Raw genomic sequence first — 22556 nt, forward strand, 5'->3', positions numbered from 1 at the left:
AGTATCATACTTACATGAGAAGGAGAATCAGCAGCATTAGTCCTTTCCTCTTTAGATGACTGCTGAGTAAAGATGCGTACAGCATGAGCTAGGAGACCGTCCGACCAGTCCATGGTATTGGGGTTGATTTCTCCATAGAGTTCTCCAAGGGTCACACATTTGGGGTTGATGATGAAAGTGTCCACCTTTCCCTTCTTCACAAAGTTTTTAAAGGTATAGAAAGTATACAGTTGTGTTAGTACACAGCAAATACACTTTAAAGTAGAACTTCAGGCAAATACACTGATGAAATACATACTGTACAAAGAAGTTGTTTCTTGCTAAAGGATTTACATTTCTGTCCATCCAGTCCTAATAGTTACACATCCCTGCCAAGCAGCACAGCCCTGTTTGGTGAGTTGAGACCTTTCTTTACTGCAGTTTAGTAACACTTACCTAGCCTGTAACTGGACTGTGTGGAGAAAGAATCAGTAAATTGATAAAGTTCATATTCCCATCGCACACCTTTCTGGATATAGGCACGTGTGTTGTGGGTGTTGTGGGTGGTGTCACCAGCTGGACACTGGATCTATCACAGGTACATACATATTTGCCAGCACACCATGGATCTTGCAAAAGCAGTCCAAAAACTTTTTATTGCAGAGGATCACATCAGAAACAGTGCAACGTTTCGGAGTCACGCAGGACCCCTTCATCACATGCCTGACGAAGGGGTCTTGCATGACTCCGAAATGTTGTACTGTTTCTGATGTCATCCTCTCTGCAATAAAAAGTTTTTGGACTGCTTTTGCAAGATCCATAGTGTGCTGGCGAACATGTATGTATCAATAAACTCATAATCGTATTTCTCTGGGAGCCCTATCTCTCCACCTATCAGCATGTTCCTTAAACTGAAGCACAACTGGTTTGCTCTCTGGGCTGCTTCTCTCTCCCCTAGTCTGAGCTCTGTTACACATGGACTGTAACAGGCTGAAACCTATGGCACTTTTCCACTGCAAGTACTGGCTCGGCTCCACTCGGCCCTGCTTGACCTTGCTTGGCTCTGTTTGGTTTTCCACTGCATGGTACCGCATGGTACGGTGTTGGAACGGTTCGGTACGGTTTGCTTTTCCACTAAAGTAAAGTGGGTGGGATAACAATGATTCTCTGACCAATCAGTGGCTAGTAGTGACAAACAGTCAAGACTGCATACAAAGGATTGTGGGATATGCTACTGGTACGGCCCTCTTGGAACCACAACTGAGGTGGTACTGTTTAAGCGAGCCGTACCGTTCGGTTCCATGTAGTGGAAAAGCGCCACCGTACTGTACCGAACCGTTCCAACACCGTACCATGTGGTACCATGCAGTGGAAAAGCACAAAAGCGAGCCGAACCGTTCGGTTCCATGCAGTGGAAAAGCGCCATTAGTCATATTCAGGTACTTAAAGGTGCATTAAAGAATTTGGAGCCGTACTGATTTGTGTCTTTTGGATCCGTCTGGCGTTCAACTTTAAAGTGTATGTAAAGCCAAAGCTTTTGTGTCTTTTGAACTCCCATCAGGTTTTACTGGTGTCTATGTTCCCGCTGGAGAGATTCATTCTCTCTATATGTCCTGGTGACTGTGGTCTCCATAACAGAATATGATGGAGAATGCAAAAAATTGATTTTTGTAAAATCTTACCGTAAAATCCTTTTCTCTTAGCTCATTGACAGACGTAGTCCTCGGTGATACACCACCTTCGGGTTATGTTGCCTCCACAGGAGCAGGACTAGACAGGAAATTAAAAAGCTCTGGCCACACCCCAGGGGCAGTCCCAGAGGGTATATCCTCTCTCTCTCTGCCTCAGCAAATCAGTTATGTGAAAAAGCAGTCTTTAGAGATTTTAACCCAACTCAAAAAAACAGAGGGGCGGGGACTACGTCTGTCAATGAGCTAAGAGAAAAGGATTTTACGGTAAGATTTTACAAAAATCCATTTTTCTCTAGCGCTCATTGACAGACGTAGTCCTCGGTGATACACCACCTTCGGGACGTCCCAGAGCAGTATCACAACTGAGGGGTGGGAAAATGGAAATCAAATCCCAATCTAGAAGGCCCAACCGGTGCCAACTAGAAGTTTACAATGCTCATCCTTAATGATGAGACTCAACAAAAAAAGAGAAAACTATTTTTTTTTTTTTTTTCAAACAGAAAAAAACCCTCGAGGTAGACCACCGGTCTCCTCAAATTGCGGCCTGCAAAACCTTGCGGCCAAATGAGGCATCCGCCGATGCCGTCACATCAATTTTATAGAATTTTGTAAAGGTATGTACTGACGACCAGGTGGCCGCCTTACATACCTGGACCACTGACGCCTGATGGCGAAAGGCCCAGGAAGTACTGAGCGCTCGAGTGGAGTGCGCCCTAACAGGGAACGGAGGACTCTGACCCTTAATAGAATAAGCCTGTACCACCGTTTGTCTAATCCATTTGGCAATGGTCGCGGCAGATGCAGGCAAACCCTTTCTGGGGCCATCCGTGATCACAAAAGTGAATCCGTCTTACGGAAAGATTCCGTAGCTTTCAGGTATACCCTGATTGCCCGAACCACATCTAAGGAATGCAACGCATGTTCCCGATGATGCTTGGGCTGAGGACACAAGGAAGGTAGTACAATATCCTCATTCAGATGAAAATCTGAAACCACCTTAGGAAGAAAAGATGGCTTAGGATGAAGTACTACCTTATCCCTATAAATCACTAGGTATGGGGACTGGCATGATAATGCAGCCAGTTCTGACACCCTGCGAGCAGAAGTAATAGCCACCAAGAAGGCCACTTTCTGGGATAAAGTAAGCAAGGGAATCTCCCTGATGTTTTCAAAAGGAGGTTTCTGTAGAACCAACAAAACCAAATTAAGATCCCACGGCGGTAAGGGCGCGCGGACTGGAGGAGCCAGGTGCCGCACCCCCTGGATGAAATTCCGCACCAAGGATTTGGTAGCTAAAGGCTTCTGAAAGAAGATTGCTAATGCTGAAACTTGACCCTTGATAGTGCTCAAGGCTAGCTTCTGCTCAACCCCTTGTTGCAAAAAGGCCAATATTCGAGACACCGAATAGGTACGTGGAGGAAATCCTAAAGATTCGCACCACGCAATATAAGTTTTCCATGTGTGATAATAGACTTTGCTGGAAGTCGCTTTCCTTGCTTTAATAAGGGTAGAAATGACTGAAGCTGACAAACCTCTGTCCTTCAGTACTTGGGTCTCAATGGCCAGGCCATTAAACCCAGCGACTGTAAAGCATGATGGTAAATTGGTCCTTGAGACCATAGACACTCCCTGAGACGAAGTTCCCACGGAACGTCTACGACTAACATGTCCAAGTCGGCTAGGCCGGCTTGAGGAGGCCAGCCTAGAATTTCTAGGACCACTGGCGCTGATTGGATCTGAACCAGGCGTCCCTAGAGGTATCTGGCCCCGACCATCCGAGAAAGTCTGGTCGTTTTCTGTTCCCACACATTTATCAGATACCTGATAGTTATCAGGAAAAGGTGATCTTTTCTGGTTGTACCTCAGGGACCGAAGTCACCCGACTAGAGGCTACTTGGCCTACCTGGTCAACCAGATCCGATTCCTGTGAGGTATCGGGACTAATCTTAGGAAAAGGTAAAGGAAAAGATCTATTCAGGGAACGGTAATTACCGCTTCCTGTAGTGCTTAAATGTTGGAAGGGAAGAATCGCACCGGTAGTAGTGGTTGATGCTCGATCTAATGTCCTGAATACCGGTGAAAACGTCCCCCCACCCTGAAACCGGGTGGGGGCGCACCTTCAGGCTGTGTACTCCTTAGCTTCGGGTTTGGCTGGGTTGGTCCTTTGCTTGTCCGACCAGCCCCTCTTGAACCCTCCTGGAGGAGTCTTGCCTTTCCCGCTAGTACCAGCCGGGCGCCCTTTATGGGCGGTAAAGAAAGGTCCTCGCTTGTTGCGAGGTCCCTTAGCTTTAGCAGCCTGTGGCAAAAAAGTGCTCTTGCCCCCAGTGGCATCCTTAATGATTTCATCTAGGTTGGCCCCAAATAGACGATTCCCCTGAAAGGGGAGATTTGTCAAGGTCTTCTTGGAACCTAGGTCAGCTGACCAGCATTTTAACCACAGCACACGTCTGAGGATCACCGCTGTCTTAGATGCATGCCCTAATAAGGGAGTAGTGTCCAAGGCTGCGTCACAGATAAACTGTAGCCCTTGTATAATCTGTTCCATCAAATCAGATGTCTCCTGGGGAATATCTTTTCCCCTAAGATCTTGGCGTACCATTTTCGCCCATTCCGTAAGTGTCTGGGAAACTAGACCAATAACAATTACTGGTCTAAAAGCTGACCCTATCAGAGAGAAGATGGTGCGGGACTTTGCTTCCATCTTTTGATCCACCGGATCCTTAAAGGACGAAGTGTCCTCCACTGGAATAACCGTGGCTTTATTCAGCCTGGAAATAGGCGGATCCACGACTGGTGGTACCGTCCATTTCTTAATGATGGATTCCTCAAACGGATAGCGTCTAGCAATACGCTTGGAAATAGTAAAGGTACGTTTAGAATGCTCCCATTCTCCTTTAATCTGATTACCGAAACATTTAGGTACAGGAAAAGCCTTCATCGTCTTGATGGGCTTATTAGTACCAAAAGGAATCTCTGTTTCAGTTGCCTCTGCCGGTAAAGCCTCAACTGGGATAACAGCCCTTGCAGAGGAACCTGCAACTGCCGTGACCACCTCTGAATCTGAGTCAGAGGTGTCAGATGGTATAGGGGTAGGCGGGGGTCGCTTCCTTGACCCCCATCCCTGACAGGCCGCCTCCACCCGAGCCACCATAGACTCCAAAATTGCTGTAAATGACTCTATACTCTGTGCACCGGCGGGTCCCGTGGCCCCCTCGAGGGAAACAGGTGGGGGAATATGTGTGGCAGGGTCCATGATAACTCCAGTTACTTCCTGGATAATATAATTCAAAAAAACTTTTCTTTTTTTTTTTTTTTTTTTTTTTTCGACCCCCAGCGCACAAAAGCCCCTTAGTGTTACCTGCTAGGGATCCCTATCGATCGAGAGAGAGAGAAATAAACCCCCAGGCTCACCACTTGATGCTCAGAGTTTAACTGCAACAGGTTACAGCGCTGTCTTAACAAACAGGAAGTCTTTTGGCTGGCTGTCCAGGAAGAAAGGAGGCGGCTCCGCCCCTCTGTACGCCTTCCGGCGCCTCCCCCAAGCTCCACGAGGTGTTTGGATCACCTCAAACATGGCCGCCCCCATGCTGGAGACACGAGGCTACGCCAAAATGGCGGCTCGTGCGATCCAGCAAAAAAAATGGCGGCGGCCCGTACTGAATAGCGGTGTGCTGCAGGGCACACAACACTCTCACTGCATGGGGATATGGCGTGGTTGGCGGTACCGGCCCTGGCGGACCGCATGGCCGTTCGGGAGGCCTGCTGATAGCTGGAGATCTGATTAGGAAGGCAGTCTACATGTCCGTGGCTTCTGACTGGTAGGTAGCTTATTCTTAACCCATAAGATTCCCAGAATGCCACAGATTACATCTTTAAAACATGTATACAATTAGATTGTTAGCTCCCAAACCAAGCCTCCTGGCTTTTTGCACACATAAAATCACACTCAAAGTAGGAGGATCTGTGTCATGTTGTAGGATAGAAAGGGACTCTATCTTACCATACAGAGAGGGGCCCGCGTTCACCACAAAACCCGTCAGGGGGAAAGGGGGAACATAGTACTCACCATACCGGAACCAGGCGGGCACCAACTCCTGACAGTACCCCTCTCCACCGGGGCGGGAGGGCTGTCGACCGATACGGACGCCGTGACTCATGGTCTTTGGCGTTTCAGCGAGACGTTTAACTCGCGTGGACAGTCCTTTAATGGGACTTTGTCGCGGCCGACCCAGCGCGGAGCTATGGCCTGCACGCGCTCGTAGGCTGAACTGGGGTGACCACCGGATCTCAACATCCAGCCCGTCGCCCAGTTCAGCTTTCTTGCTTGAAGATCTCACAGGAACACTGGAGAAAAAAGCTGTCTAAAAAAATCCTTTAAGAAAAAATTCTTGCCAGGACCTAAGATCCCAGCAAGGTATCTAGGTCCTTACTCCTAACTAGACAGAAAATAACTGATTTGCTGAGGCAGAGAGAGAGAGGATATACCCTCTGGGACTGCCCCTGGGGTGTGGCCAGAGCTTTTTAATTTCCTGTCTAGTCCTGCTCCTGTGGAGGCAACATAACCCGAAGGTGGTGTATCACCGAGGACTACGTCTGTCAATGAGCGCTAGAGAAACTGTTGAATTACTGCATCACAGGAAAAAGAATAAAGGGGAAAGCTTCCAATTGTAAAACCTGTTCCGGTAACAACCATCAAGTAGAGGATATCGATTCACCTTGGAGATATCTTTTCTTACATTCTGCTGTTTTTTAAAGTCAGGAAGCGGAGGAAAATCTCTGACACTAAAAAAAGGCATGACATAGATCCTACCCATTCCAACACTCTAAAAACCGGTTTGGGCTTTACACACTCTTTAAAGTCAAACTCCAACGAAATGTTTTTTTATTTTATTTTTTAACTTTAGTTTTTCCTTCAGTCTTGCACAGTTGTACAGGTTAATCTCCTGTACAGGCTTAAGCCGGCCATACGTGGATTGAAACCTCTTTAGGGGAACTGATTTACTCTCAGGTCCTGCAACCTTTAAGGAAATGAGGGGAAACTTCCCTATTGGGGCAACAGATAGAAGAAAAAAAAAATGACAGAAGTTCTATCCCTTCTCACTCTGTCCAAAGCTTAAAAAAAGTTTTGGGTGGAGATGTACTTTAAACAAACATCCCCAACTATTACAGTATAGTGACCACTCAGGGATTCATTCAGTAGGTTTAATACGTGGACATTGGCATAAAAAAAGTGCTGAGAGTAACAAGTCCGGGTGTGGCAATATAATAAAGTTATCTGAAACCAGAAAATGTTGCATTTCCACTCTACATGATAAAATATTTTTTGAACCAGAAAAATACAAAGAAATTACTGCTAGAGTAGGTCCTCCTTTTAAAATTGATGGTAAATGAACCAATGCTTTTTCCAAAATTCTTCGTACAGTTGTTTTTCCTCCCCCGGTGGGACCCACCAACATCACGCCATGACGAGCCTGAAAAAAAGACACAGGGCATGCACACTGTAATTCATGATATTTACGCTGAAATTAAAGTGATTCTAAACTGAAACCGTTGTTTTCCTTTAATGCATTCTCTACATTAGGGTAAAAACAGCTGCAAGGATGAGCACAGATAGGTGGCATTGATGGGCCTCCCCCCTACCTGTCCTAGCCCCTCCTGCCCCTAAACACTTACCCAAGTCCTCTATTGAATTAGTGCTGTGCCCAGCTGCAGCTCTACTCTCCCCGCTTTTTGCTCTCACAGGCTACACTGGGAGCAGCGGTAGCCAAAAAGCTCCTGCTGCTGTCAGTCAAATCCTATAAGGAGGGATCGGTGGGGCGTAGCTGGCCGTGTTGTGTGTGCCTATGGACGCACACAGCTCAGCTCGGGATGACAGAGCAAGTAAGTATAATCTCTTTTATTTTAATAAAAAAAAGTTAGTCTTTTCCACCACTTTAGGTTTCTACAGTATACTCTATATTCTCATATGTTGTATAGGTGACATTTCTACTTTATCAATGGGTAATTCTGCCTCCAATGGTGAATTTAGCTGAACATAAAATGCCCCATCAGTGAGCTCCCACCCCCACCATACACCGTGGTCTTTTGCCCATATCACATGCTCCCCATTTTGCCCATAGAACACATACCTATCTTCCCAGTAACCGTGCCAAAAGTGAGATGGCCCATTCAGAACACATAGATAATTAGCTAGCCTTTACCAAAGCATTGTATGTACATTGTGTAGCGCCGGCTATCAGAAATGTGGCTAGTGTATACAGTATGTATCACCTAGGTTTCTCAGCAATACATAGTGAAGGGATCCAGAATTTGTATCTGCTATAGAGAAAACAAACCTGTTATTTTTTAGATCTTAATAAGTTCACTTCTGGGTCTTGAATCCTGTAGGCTTTGTAAAGCTGGGCTCTGGAGCCAATGGACTTTTTATAACTGGGTCCTTGAGTTTGTAGGCTTTGTAGAGCATTGTATGGGATCCGTTTGTTCAAGTTTTACTAATTAGCCAGACCAAAGGTGTAACTAGAACCTTCAGGGCCTCTGGTGCAAGAAACCATGATGGGCCCCCCTGACACCCCCCTTTCCATTCGAGCCTCGGCCTTCCAATTTTGGGAGGGCGGCCATGTACATCCTCCCAGAACTTTGCCTCCCGCGTGCCACCTGGGGCGTGAATCCAGCGCACTCTGTGACTGCTGTGTCTTTTGGATGATCACAGATCATGGTAAAGGGTCAATCACAGCAGCCCTTTACCATGTGATCAGCTGATCACATGTAAACAGATTGAGGTTTATCAACAGCCCTTTCCTCCCATGCTGTTTCTGTCTGAGAAAAAGGCTAGCCATTAAAAGGCAAGAATGTCAGCGCATTGTTTACACTGATAATCAGTGGCCTGATCATCAGTGCAGCCTATCAGTGCTCATCAATGCTGCCCAATATTGCCCATCAATGCCACCTACCTGTGCTCATCCTTGCAGCTGTCAGTGCTCATCTAGGCCGCCTATCAGTGTCGCCTATCAGTGCTCAATGCCCATCAGTGCCACCTATCAGTGCTCATCAATGCCACCTATCAGTGCGCATCAATGCCACCTATCAGGGTCCATCAGTGCTGCCTATCAGTGCCCAATACCCATCAGTGCCACCTATCAGTGCCACATATCAGTGCTCATCAATGCCACCTACTGTATCAGTGTCCATCAATGCCACCTATCAGTGCTCATTAATGCTCATCAGTGCTGCCTATAAGTGCCCATCAGTGCAGCCTATTAGTGCTCATCAATGCTACTTATCAGTGCAGCCTATCAGTGCTCATCAATCCCAGCTATCAGTGCCCATTAGTGCCTCCTATCAGCCCTGCCTATCAGTGCCACCTGATCGGCAGGGCTCATCAATGCCATCTGCCTCCTCAGCAAGGCTTTGAGCTGAGAGCGTCTCTCTCATATGGCTCAGAGCGGGCCCAGCATTGAAAATTCCCCCTCCTCTCTTGTACAGATGGGAGACGAGACAGCCGATCAGCAGATCGGCTGTCTCTTCTCCCATCCGTACGAGGGAGGAGAGGGAACTGTCAATGCTTGACCGGCTCTGAGCTATATGAGAGAGACATTTTCAGCTCAGAGCCCTGCGACTAGCAACCCTGCTGAGCCCCCCCCCCCCCCCCATTTGACAGTGGCAGAAGGCTAGAGCCCGGTCACATATTAACTAGTAATATAAAATACATTTAAAAAATCCAACAGTGATGTTGGGAGCCCCTCATAACAGGCACAACAGGTCTGTAGACCTGAGAAACTCAGCACAGAGATCTGACCAATAGAATGCTCTAGTTTTTTAAAAAAAACTGACAGCTGATTTCTAACGATAATGGAAAGAACACCTTTGGTGGAACTGGCCCTTTAAGTTTTGTTGCATTGTATTGAACTACATTTTGTTATATTACGTTATCATACAAATATCCGCTAAGCTAAGGCACTCACCAGAATCTGATTATAGAACTGGATGACCTTCTCTGTCTGGCTCTCCCAGGGCTGAAGGCCTAATTCATTTGTTGCCAAAGATATTGCTTTCTAAAACAAAACAAAAAAAAAAACACAGACACAGTGCTTTACGCTGCAGAAAATGCACAGAAAAATATTTTTAATAAATGCTTAGCCCATTGTGCCAGGTTCAGCTAACGTCTGTTAATGAGGCAGGGGAACCAATTAGAGAGAAAATGGCAAAACTGCTTAAACAATCAGACACAAATAACTGCTGTTAAATCAGATTTTATATGCGCTGAGTCCCTCAAAGGTGGAATAAATAAAACAGATGCATGTGTAAGATAAATGACAAAATGAAGGAGGTTTTTTTTTCACATCAAAAAAATATTATAAGACTAAAAATACCAAGAAGCATTGTTTTTTGCTTTGTAAATATTGTTCTTAAAGGGATACCTCCCTGTGGTGATGTAGGGGCTGGTAGGAGCATCCAGACACCTGACACTCCTGTAGGTGTCTTCTGCTGAAGATTCCTTAGCCACCAGTGCTCTTGAAAACAGAATATCTGCTGCACTGTCCACCAAAGTAGTATGTATTACATCGTTTTCTTTGCAGGCAAGATTGTGGGACTTTTTGTATCCCTTTAAATAGCCTCTGTGACTTGGCACATTCAGGACCAAGTGATAGGGTCTCTTTAAATTTCACCCCAATCTACCTACATTTACCTTTGCTTCACTCTGTTCCTTTGCCGTTTTACCCCTGTGTAAGCTCCATGTCAGAGGGCTAAAGAGCATACACAAGTTTTATTATACCCCTCATCCTTTAATGACAGTGTTTGGCCTTGCAATAAGCTACTCAGGCCTGAGTACTGCATCATGGTTGTAGGCCACATATAACCCAAAGCATTGGAAATTTTGCAGCACTTGCGACAGAGCAACAGAACAGAGGGGGAAGCACAGAGGACAGGGGTCCTTTAAAGTGACCCTCTCACAATTACCCGAATAGATGAAATGACATAATCTTTTGTGCTGATCTTTTGGGCTACTTCCACCGAACTCAACCTTTCTGGGATAGGCCTATACTTGTGACAGGCCCCAAGAATCTCCTTATACTTAGTTGAGAATTTAAACATGTGTTATGATACCTTTCCCCTATTTGCTAAGGGACAAAGTAAGGTCTTCCATTTCATTATCTCATTTACTGCCGCAACCCATTGCCCCACTGTGGAGGAGTTGTATCCTTCCATTTAGCTGCTATATAGGCTCTGGCTGCATTTAGAAAATGAATGGACAGGGAGCAGCTGTAGTTCCTTTGGAAAAGAAGACTGGAATGAAGGAGGCATACTGCCAGGTTGTGCCCTAGGGACAGTCCAGTGAGTTCCTGGATCAGTTCATATACTGAACCCGTGGACAGGACCAAAAGACATTCAAGGTGGAGCCATCTGATTCTCCACATCTCCAAAAGTTCGGCCTCAGGGAGTGTCTGATATAGCCTCCTGGGGACCCAATACCACCTAGTTAGCAATGTACAGCCAGACTCCTGGAATCTTCTAGAAATGGAGAATTTATGAGTAAAGTGTAGTGCATAATCTCTCCCCATTTACTCAGAAATGGGGTATAGTCTTCTAGAGGTGTAAGTGACATAATCTTTTTAACATATCAACTTCAAGTTTTAAATACAATTAGTACAGAGATATGAACTACTTTTATCAGTCTCTTGTAATCTCCTGCACATTCTCACTCTGGGAGGGGGAGGAAATGCAATCTTAGCCAGTCAAGCACTATTGCATGAACATGGGCTGATTAGTAGACCTCTAACTCAACAAATCGCATGCCAGACCTTTGCAGAGATAGTACTCCTATTACACGGGGAGCACGTGTCTCTCTGCAGCATGCTGGCAGAGGTTAGACTTTTCTACTCAGCTTGTGGCTGCCTTATAAAGAAAACAAACTGTTTTTAGTACATTGGACACCTTTTGCTTTGATGTTCCTGGAATGTATGTAGCCGATTTGGCTTCTTGAGTCCCTAGTCGTTGCTCCAAAACAGCACTAGGACAGAAGCTATTTAAAACAGTACTGGCATATAGCAGCTCTGGCAGGTTCCAGCCAATGTTCAGCCTGAAACCAGTGGCTGTCAGTGACAGCCAGCATCTAGCACTAAGCTCAGAAGCTAAAACAGTCAGCTCCTAGATTTATGATTTTGCTACACATCACAAAATAGAGTGTTAGTAGCAGATCAATGTTAACACAATGCTTTAGCAGGTCAGCCATGTTTCTTTCACAGAGTGGAAGATCTTCAGCCAAAAATGTGGGAAGATTAGCTTTCTTTTAGGCAGTAATAATTACTGCAACATTGTCAGCAGACAGGAAATATTTCTCTGTGGTTGTGATGAAAAATAATGAATTAGAGTAGGAATGTAGGGACATCATGGCAATTCATTGTGGTATGGAGGTTTAGACAGAGCTGTTGCAGCTCTGTCCAGTATCTCCCTGCTGCAATAGATCCCTGCTATACTGCTCTATTGCTGGCTGATTACAGATCATTGTAGATCACTGTTAGTAGTGATTTGTTGATGCAAAGTTGCATAGGAGGGATCTAGATTAATTTCCTGGCCCCAACAATGACCTTGGATGACATTTGCATTTTCTGCACAAGCGCAAAATGCTAATGTATTTGTTCACATGGATTTTTTAGAGACTGCAAATCTGTGAAAAAGTCATTGTCATGCTAACCTATGCCCTTGCCAACCCAACTTGGTCTCATTTTAATGTTATGCTACCAATTTACACAAAAATATTATTTTTAGAATCAACAGAGGAGTACAGTTTTCCTAAAGTAAAACACATACAAGAATTTTGAGCTTTAATGCTTCGCTATGTTACATAAAAAATCTTGCTTATGTGTTATAATTTTAATTTTAACCAACAGACTGTGAAGATTATGTTTTTTGCTTAATACCTTGGGGTGCGCTAATTGTGTACTTTTTGTGTTTGGAAAAAGTACAGGAAAATGCTCCTTTTCTCATTTTCAATGTTTCATTTAAATAAAAATCTAGGAAATAAAAATATATGTATACAAATCCACTACCAGATTAAAGCCCTATCTGCTCCCCTCCCCAAAAACAAAAAAATTAGAATTCGCTATGATAGACTACAAAAGCTAAAAGGTATAAGGTATGGAAACAAGGCATCTCTTAAACTAATAAACCATTCTGGAATCTGAATATGATTAAGGAGGAAGGGCCTGGGGATCTAAGCCGTTAAACTGAAAATGTAATTTTAGTTGGGCTTTAAAGAGTAATTCCATCTAAAAAAAAAAAAAAATTGTCCTCTGGATGATCAATGTATTTTGCAAGGATTTTAACAAGTTTTGTTACAGATTACTAGATCTTGCTGCACTGAAGTAAAAATGGTTTGTTCCACATTGTTTCCTGCATATTGGTTCTAAATGGGAGTCATTTTAGTCAGCTAGTGCACTTGGGATTGCTCTGATGAGAAAAACCGCAGTGTTTGTATACCTTTAGATGTAACCCTTTGTGAGCATTTCACCAAAAATTACATTTTTGTTGCAGAGGATGCCTAAAACCTGACTTGTATTAATGCAGAGTTCTTCACACAAGCAGGAACTGACATTTCTGGAGGCAGTCTGTACACTAGCTGTGTACGAAACACCTCCAGGAGCCATACTGCATTGACTTTTTTTTAGAAAAGACGCTGCAGTTTGAAAAGGAAAGATAATTTTTAACAACATTAAATTACAATATGGCTTGTATAGCAATCATATATACTCTTTTTTTTTTTGCTCACGAAAATGAAGTTATCCATTTAACAAAGTATTTTTACCATTTATGTGTAGTTGAGTATGACAGTAGCAAAAGAAAGAGTTTTGATATTCAGAAATGAATGGCTTAATCCATTACCTCTAATCTCTTGGCATTTGCTTTTTCAAAAACGACACCCGGAAACAGGTCAGCCATGATGCTTTCAAAGAGTGGAACATCTTCAGCCAAAAATTTGGGCAGATTGGCTTCCTTTAATGCGGTGATAATAATTATGGCCTCATCATCAGCAGACAGGTGAGATTTTGTCTCTCTGGTTGTGATGAAAAAGAATGATTTAATACATCTGTTCTCCTGCAGAGTGCACAGGGGCTGCATGCTACCTTGATGGTTCTCTCAGCTCTTCAAATAAATTGCTTATATTTTGGCAGAAACAAAGACATTTATCATTCCTTTCAGTAAGTACATCATTGGAGTTACTGCAATGTAATGATTTGCAATTTTTGTGTCATTTCATATTTCTACACCCTTGATTTTCCATATTGCTTCTACTGTCTAATACAGATTCAGTTGGACTCTTTCTAGTGCATTTACAAAGTATATTACTACTTGTTTAACTATAGACATAGCAGACCAGAAGACTGCTATAGGACCCAAAAGCAATGGGGTCCCAGAGCAATCTGTTTACACACTAAACAAAGCAAAATACAATATGTATTCATTTAGTGATGTGAGTAATGACAAGTTACAGCCTAACCAATAAGCCAACAGCAGAATTGTAAAATCTGTTCTGGTCTAATAAGGGTGTATGAGTGCAGGAGCTCAAGTGATTAGATACAGAGGTTCACAAATTAATCATTAAGAGTTCACATTATCTCAACAGTTGTTGATGTGAGGTATAAAGCACTGGCAGCTGGAGGTGCACATTTCTGCTTTCATTCATTCTAGCTATGGCCAAAAGTTGAACATTCTGGCACTGGCACAACTCTGGCATTTCCGTTTAGTTGGAGCTCGTCTACTCCCTTCCATCTCCCACATAATTCTATTGGTCAAGAAGCATAGTGATAAGCCACAAGAAATGAGGGGACAGAGTAGCTTTAAAGTTACTTGTACCTCACATACCTATTGGCCTATAGCTGATGGGCTACTTTCTTGACCAATAGAAAGGTGTGTGAGGTGGAAGGGAGCAAACAAGCTACAACACTAAATAGAAGTGCCAGAGATTTGCCAGTTCAGAACTTCAAAAGGAGCTCCAGGCTCCCCAAAAAAAATGAAAAGTCAGCAGCTAAAAATACTGTAGCTGCTGACTTTTAATATAAGGACACTTACCTGTCCAGAGATCAAGCGATGTCCTCACCTGAGCCAATTCTGCAATCAGCTTCGGTTTCAGGCACCTGCATCGTGAGTAAGGGAGAAAGGCAGTGAAGCCTTGCAGCCTCATAACCAATTTCCTACTGGGTATGCACAAGTCAGGCTGCACGTTGGAATGATCCCGTAGTCTTCTTGGACCTGTGATGTGTCCCAAAAGTCTGTGGGGGAAGGAGGGGAGGGGGAAAACTTCTGGCTCAGATCGCCACAGTGACCAGATGTGGTCAAAACCAGGTACAGGCAGTCCCTGAGTTACAAACAAGATAGGTTCTGTAGGTTTGTTCTTAAGTTGAATTTGTATGTAAGTTGGAACAGCTAAATTTTTTTAAGAGTAACTCCAGCCAAAAAATATGTTTTAAGTTTTTTGGATAGCATAGGGAAGGGTTAACATCCCTGTAACATTTGTTTTGCTGTCTGTGCCCCTGTTCAGAAGATTTCATCTTACTTTCTGTCTCTGTGACAATTAGACTTTGAAAATTTTGGGTTGTTGTAGAAACAACGATTGGTAATAAAGCTTCAGTGGAGACAACTTTTTCCCATGATAAATCTCATAGGAGTAAATTTCCCTTTCTAGGGGTAGACTTCTCACTTTATGTTGCTTCCCTCCATTTGTAAGTATAAGTCATAGTTTGTAACTCTGGGACTGCCTGTACCCGCTCCCCCCCCCCCCAAAAAAAGTGCCAAATGTGGCAGTGGAGGGGAAGAGGATGCAAACAAGCGGAAATTACCCAAAAGTTACCCTTTAAGCTTTAAAAAAGTGGAAAGAAACTGATTTAAATACACTTTTCCAGTAGTCAGTGTACAAATATTTTTATGCATCTAAACTCAAAAACTATTTAGTTGTGCATAGACGAGGAAAATGTTAAAATCTCTGTCAGATTCATATTGCTGTCTGCTTTGCCCCGGCGACCATTGTCTTCAGCATAGACGGTGATGAGAAATCCAAAATGTTACAGTTGTCAACAATGCAGGAATAGAAAAGAAGTCTCATGGGGACACCTGTCGCAGGGAGGATTAAAGTGAGGGAATTTCCCTGCACTTATCATTTTCTATCACTTTAGTGTCTGCATTACAGAAAGAAAAGGAAAATTGTGGGGATTTAAATAAATCTCAGATTATTCAACAAATTAGGGATATGGCACAACAGTTCTGTTTGCAATAAACGCTGTGTGTTCTCCCAGCTGCGACAGCTCCCCCCACAGGAGAGCAGAACAGCTCTGCTGGAGGGACCCCCCATCAATACTGACTTCTTGATGGGGAAATCTAGCGATTTTGTTTCCTGCAAAGCCCCGCCCCCACAAATTAATAGCTGACAACAGCTCTACTTTAATTACACATAGTGTAAAGAGAAGAGGAACTAGAACACTAAATTCTCTAAGAAAATGGCGAACTTTGCAGGGATTACATGAGGCAATTTATAAAACAAATCATCAATCTTTCATACAAAATTTCATTCAAATTGAGAAGATAAAAAATCATAGCAGCACCCTCTACATTAAACCATTGAACAGGTCAAAAATACCCAATCCCAAGCATGGAGATACAGATCCAGCTAAGTTATAGATGGAAGTTCATAAAACAATGCTGGTATGTGTGGTGTCAGCATGGATCTCACAGATCAACTTTGCGGTTCCTCCATGCTTGATAGTCAAAGTGTTTCACAAGATTTGCTTGCTTCTTCAGGGGTTATTGGGTGAGTGCTTGAAAGTAGAGTCTAGGGTGACATGCAACCATAGGGATGTACATAGGGGCCACCCTGGGGAGGAGTGGAGGGAACCAGGTTACAGAATCCAGATTCCCATTTCTCCCAATACACAGACCAGAAACTTGTGAACAGACTAAAGCGTGACTTTACTGTGCCATTCCGGATCAAAACTGATAAAGGGATACAAGATGCATGGGCTCAGGAGAAGGGGTAGAAGGTAAGAGGGCTTGCGATCCTATATCAGGTGAAGTTGACTGTAATCTTAAATGGGCTTCAAAATGGAATGATGTTCCCAGTACATATCAGAGCAAGGGTGAAAGCCCTGAGGTATTTGTATATTGGGACAAATGTAGAAGATATCACCTTTACATACTGATAAAGCCCCTGATCAATGGAATCTCCTGCACCCTGTCTCCCGGCCAAATCCTTGAATAGGTTGTTGTTGCTGGATCTGTATCTCTATCATGCTTGGGATTGGGTATTGTTGACCTGTTCAGTGTAGAGGGGTGCTGCTATGATTTTATATGTGCTTGAATTTAATGAAATTTAGTAATAAAGATTGATTATTTTATTATAAGTTGCCTCATGCTATGCCTACAAAGTCCACCATTTTCTTAGGGAATCTAGAGTTCAAGTTCATCTTCTCTTTACACTCATTTTGGATGTTGGCTAAGTGAGGGTCTTCCTTTTTCTTTAATTAAACATAATAATAAAGCTGAAGTTTTTCTGCTTAGAATTTGCCTTCCCTCATCAACACACAAATAGGGCTTTCATCTGTTCAAAAAAACGGATGTTAACAGAAGCGGATGAAAACGGATGTAAATGGTTGATCATCCATTTACATCCGTTTTTCAATAGGAATGCATTGATGTCCGTTTTTCATCCGTCTGTATGTGTGAAAGGGGCCTTATGCCAATATCAAACTGCGCTGATGAGTGCATGCCAGTTTAGAGGAGTGGGTGTTCCTAGTTCTAATTTAGAGAGTGTCGTTTTGGCTCTCTCTGCTTACCAGAAGAGCAGCAGGCAAAACATTTGCGCACTCTGCTTATCAGGGAGCAGGATTGGTAGTTAGGTGTACTCAGTGTGCCCAGTGTGTGATTCATCTGGTCTCAGGGAGTGTCCCCTAGCTGATCCAATGAGGAGGCACGTTGGATGCTGGAGGAAACCTGACCAATGACACACAGGCTTTTGGTACTTTCACAGGGGTTGGCACAGAGAGCGGTGCATTATGGGACAGGGTATAAAAAGCCACGGGCACATAAGGTCTTTGGCAGGAAGCAGAGTCCCAGAAGTAGGATGGCGGCTGCCTCCTCTTCTGCAGCAGTTTATGGTGGTCACAGGCAGTCGGCCTGGTGTACCGGTGGTGTGAGGCTGAACCCAGAGGTCCAGGATAGCTGACCACAGGAGTTGGGGCATTGGAGAATCTGGAAAAACAGTGTCGTGAGTACAGAGGAACTTGCCCAGGGGTCTGCCCAAGAAGGGGACCACTCCGGAGTGGACGGGTGTCAGCTAGCCCAGAGAGAAAGGGGGTACTAGGGGAGAACCCTGAAGAGAAATACTATAGGAACACTTATCTCATCTTCCGTCAAGTGGCAGGATGAAGTAGCGGCCTTGCCGCATTCTCAAACTAGAAGTCCTCAGCATTGTGAATAGTTAACAGTTGGAGTATCCCACTCATCCCTTCTCCCATCCCAATTTAAATAAAACCACAAAAAACAACAACCCCTGGACTGATCTTTGACTGAGCCAAGAACTTAAAGTGTTAAGTTTCTGCAAACAGTTGGCAACCCAGGGAAATCCAGCAGCCCTCTAGGGGGCAGTGCTACACTAGGCAGATTACATTTGCATGTAGTCTGCCCTGTTAACCACCCACATGTGATTCTGAGACTCCATGATTGAAAGAAGTGAAATCCAGTTATTGAAAGAGGTGGGCCAGGAACAGTCAGGTTGGGGAGGAAAAAACTAGATGAAACGGGACGTCCTTCAGGCAGGAAATTAATTATTTAAATAAATAATTAAATAAATATAAGCAATATCCATACAGGAGAGGAGCCTGTGCAACTGTGAAAGACTAAAAGTAGAACTCGAGCTCAATTTTAAATTCACACTTTACATGAACTGATGGGGACAAGTCAGCATCAAATCAAATTATTATACTATGTCATGATTTAACCACTTGCCGACTGCCGCACGACTATATACTGCAGCAGTCAGCCCCCTACAGGCAAAGTGACGTACCGGTACGTCACTCGCCCACAAGCCTGTAGGGGGCGAGCGCGCCCAGCCGCCGGCGTGCTGGTTCCCTGCCATCCCTGCGCGTGTGAACGGCGGCTCTGATGTCCGCCGGCCACTCGCGATCTCCCTCAGGAGAGGGAGAAAGACAGACGGCTGATGTAAATACAGCCGTCTGTCATTCTCCCTTAGATCATCACAGAGGCTATGCGATTCTGCTATGTAGGATCGTATGTCTCTGTAATGATCTAACAAGCAACCCCCCCTGACAGTTAGAATCACGCCCCTAGGGACACACTTAACCCCTTGATCACCAATAAAGTTAACCCCTTCCCTGCCAGTGTCATTTTGACAGTAACAGTGCATATTTATAGCACTGATTACTGTAGTAATGTCACTGGTACTCCCAAAAGTGTCATAAATGTCAGTAAGGGGTCCAATCTATCCGCCACAATGTCGCAGTTCCACAAAAAAATAAAAAATTGCAGATCGCCGCCATTACTAGTTAAAAAAAAACAATGAAAATGACATAAATCTTTCCCGTAGTTAGTAAACGCAATAACTTTTGCGCAAACCAAACAAAATATGTTTATTGCGATTTTTTTTTACCAAAAATATGTAGCAGAAAACAAATTGGCCTAAAATGTTAGAAAATTTTGATTTTTACATGTTTTTTTTTTTTTGAGAATTTCATATAAAAAAATGTGAAAAATATTGTTATTTTTTCAAAATTGTCGCTATTTTTTTGTTTATAGCGCAAAAAATAAAAATCGCACAGGTGATCAAATACCATCAAAAGAAAGCTCTGTTTGTGGGAAAAAAAGGACGTCAATTTAATTTTGGTACAGCGTCGCACGACCGCGCAATTGTCCATTAAAGTCACGCCGTGCCGAATCGCAAAATAGAGCCTGGTCTTTGAGCAGCCAAATCCTCCGGGGCTTAAGTGGTTAAGAAAAAAAGGAGAGTAAGTATTAGGAAAACATTAAAATCATAATAAATATTCCTTAATGCTAACTCAATATATTGTAAATACTTAATAGAAAGACACTGTACTTTCACGTTATGTTTTCCCTTTAAGCTGCTGATCTTTCTCAATATAAATTAAATATTTTTAAATATATATATATATATATATATATATATATATATATACACACACACACACACATATACAGTGAAGGAAACCCTTGATGCCCCACGACACAGGAAGAGACACAGCTATGTGGGACAGCTCAGACAGCACCCGCATATCATGTCAGACCATATTCCAGTCTCAGCTGATCCTCATTTGTCTGGATTTTAGGGTTATTTTTAACAGGAGCAGTTTCCCCTCACATACATATTAATATTTCGCTTTGCTGGCTCATTTGTGGTTTATTGCAGTATCAGCTAAAGGCTTCAGTTTGACTGCTAAAACCTAGATCACAAAGCAGTAGCCTCGGTGGAACTTTTTTCTGCTATTTGTGCTTTTGATGGAATTAGCAGGTGCGCAGACCTTAAAGTTTCCCTCTATGCCACAAGCTGATTATCCTATTAAAACTGCTGATCACCACTCATTATTTTTAAAGGGATCCTGGCAGGAAACCTGTTATCTTTTACAGCCGAGGAGTCCATCTGATGCTGGAGGCTACCACTGAGTCACTGAGCTGTTAACCTAAGCTAATGGGAGTCTTGGCTGTGCCAGATAACAGCTATTTTTATATGGTTTCCTTGAAGCAGGCTGCCTTGAGGCTGCTTTTGAAAAAAAAAAAAAAGCCTTTCAGATACCTACCTCTGTACCAGTGGCATTACTTTTGTTCAGTCACCCATGGCAAAGGACCAAATCTGTGTGAAGTGGAGGCTTTGACTGACTGTTTTGGTAGAAGAAGCCAATCAAAGGCACCATCTAGTGCCACCTCATCCCTTTAAACCAGGACACACATGAATTACACAGGTTATGAGGCTAAAATAATGCACATAAGGCATTAAGTGAGTTTAATTACCACCTTAATCAGCCACAGAACCTGTGTAATTAATGTGTTTCCGGGTTTAAATGGATGAGGTGGCAACCCTACCACTATCTCACACAATTTTGGTCCTTTGTCACACAAGTGGGAAGAGGATGAGAGTCAGCATCTGCCATGCATTGTACTGCACTGCAAAAAAACAGCAAAAAAGGGTCATGTTTGTTTTTCCATGCATTAGAGTGTGCTGCCAGCCCATTAAAAATTAATAGACTTTCCTAATGCAGTGTATCTAAACTCAATGGAAAATTAATACAGCCCATAATGTGGATCAGGCCAAAGTCCATTAAGACTTCAGGTCAATTTTAAAGTCCAAACCCAGCCAATTTTTTTTAATGTATATAGTTGAATAAAGTTTGTTCTTCTGATTGTGGCTCCACTAGGGAGATTTGAACTCAAGCCCCGTACACGCTTACCGATTGTCGGCCGATCGATCGGCCGTCTTTTGTCCAAGGGCTGTCTTGTCTGTTGAAAAGTGCAAAAGACTGCACACGAATTTTGTCGGCCAACAACAGCCGACTGCAGAAGTGATGTCATGTGATGGTTAACTTTCCTTTTCTTTTTTCTTTTCTGAGCATGCCCAGTCTTGCAAATCTGCTGTCTGTCGGCCGAAATCTGTACTGGCTGGCGAACAATCGGCCGTTCTGGTGTTGGCCAACAAAAATTTTAATGCTTGCACGGCAGATTCTGTTCGGCCGAAAGTGCGCTGTCGGCTGTCGGAAGCATCATACTAACAAGCCTACAATCGGCCGATCGGTCGTCGGCCGAATCTTTACGGCCGACAATCGGTACGTGTGTATGGGCCTTTACTCTTTAAACCTTTGACACCAGGACAACAAATGAATGGTGGTGTTTGATAGCATGTCAAAGCACTGATAGCAATATAAAAAAACCGAGAGAGGTTCAGACCCTACCCCTTTTTACTAACTACGTGTTTTGAATTATTTTTATTGATTTGAGCTCTATACAGAAAAAAACAGCAAAAGCCAACAGGTTCTTTTATTGCAATTATGAAGCTGTATGCAACCTACAGTATCTCACAAAAGTGAGTACACCTCTCACATTTTTGTAAATATTTTATTATATCTTTTCATGTGACAACACAGAATAAATGGCACTTTGCTACAATTTAAAGTAGTGAATGTACAGTTTGTATAACAATTTGCTGTCCCCTCAAAATAACTCAACACATAGCCATTAATGTCTAAACTGCTGGCAACAAAAGTGTGTACACCCCTAAGTGGCAATGTCCAAATTGGGCCCAATTAGCCATTTTCCCTCGCCGGTGCCATGTGACTTGTTAGTGTTACAAGGTCTCCGGTGTGAATTGGGAGCAAGTGTGTTAAATTTGGTGTTATTGCTCTCACTCTCTCATACTGGTCACTGGAAGTTCAACATGGCACCTCATGGCAAAGAACTTTCCTGGGGATCTGAAAAAAAGAATTGTTGCTCTACAAAAAGATGGTCTAGGCTATTAGAAGGTTGCCAAGACCCTGAAACTGAGCTCCAGCATGGTGGCCAAGACCATACAGCGGTTTAACAGCGGTTTAACAGGACAGCTTCCAGCTGAGGGCCAAGCATGTCTCCAGACCTAAGCCCTATTGAGCATTTGTGGGGCACCCTCAAATGGAAGGTGGAGGAGCGCAAGGTCTCTAACATCCACCAGCTCCGTGATGTCGTCATGGAGGAGTGGAATAGGACTCCAGTGGCAACCTGTGAAGCTCTGGTGAACTCCATGCCCAAGAGGGTTAAGGCAGTGCTGGAAAATAATTGTGGCCACACAAAATAATGACACTTTGGGCCCAATTTGGACATTTTTACTTAGGGGTGTACTCACTT

General features: G+C 43.5%; 1 protein-coding gene across 1 annotated transcript in view; it reads right to left on the reverse strand.

The window, feature by feature from the left end:
• Positions 1-22556, reverse strand: part of DNAH14 (dynein axonemal heavy chain 14) — a gene marked incomplete at its 3' end in the record, with an annotated part of 442814 nt that overhangs the window by 213625 nt on the left and 206633 nt on the right. Inside the window, exons 35-38 of the mRNA XM_082252323.1 lie at positions 13551-13722; positions 9632-9721; positions 7022-7141; positions 15-194 (exon numbers count right to left, since the gene is read on the reverse strand). Of these exons, the coding sequence (XP_082108449.1) occupies positions 15-194; positions 7022-7141; positions 9632-9721; positions 13551-13722 (562 nt within the window). The remainder of the gene's footprint in view (positions 1-14; positions 195-7021; positions 7142-9631; positions 9722-13550; positions 13723-22556) is intronic.

This window comes from Pelophylax lessonae, assembly GCF_965119305.1.
Source record: "Pelophylax lessonae genome assembly, chromosome: 3".
Classification (NCBI taxonomy): Eukaryota; Metazoa; Chordata; class Amphibia; order Anura; family Ranidae; genus Pelophylax; species Pelophylax lessonae.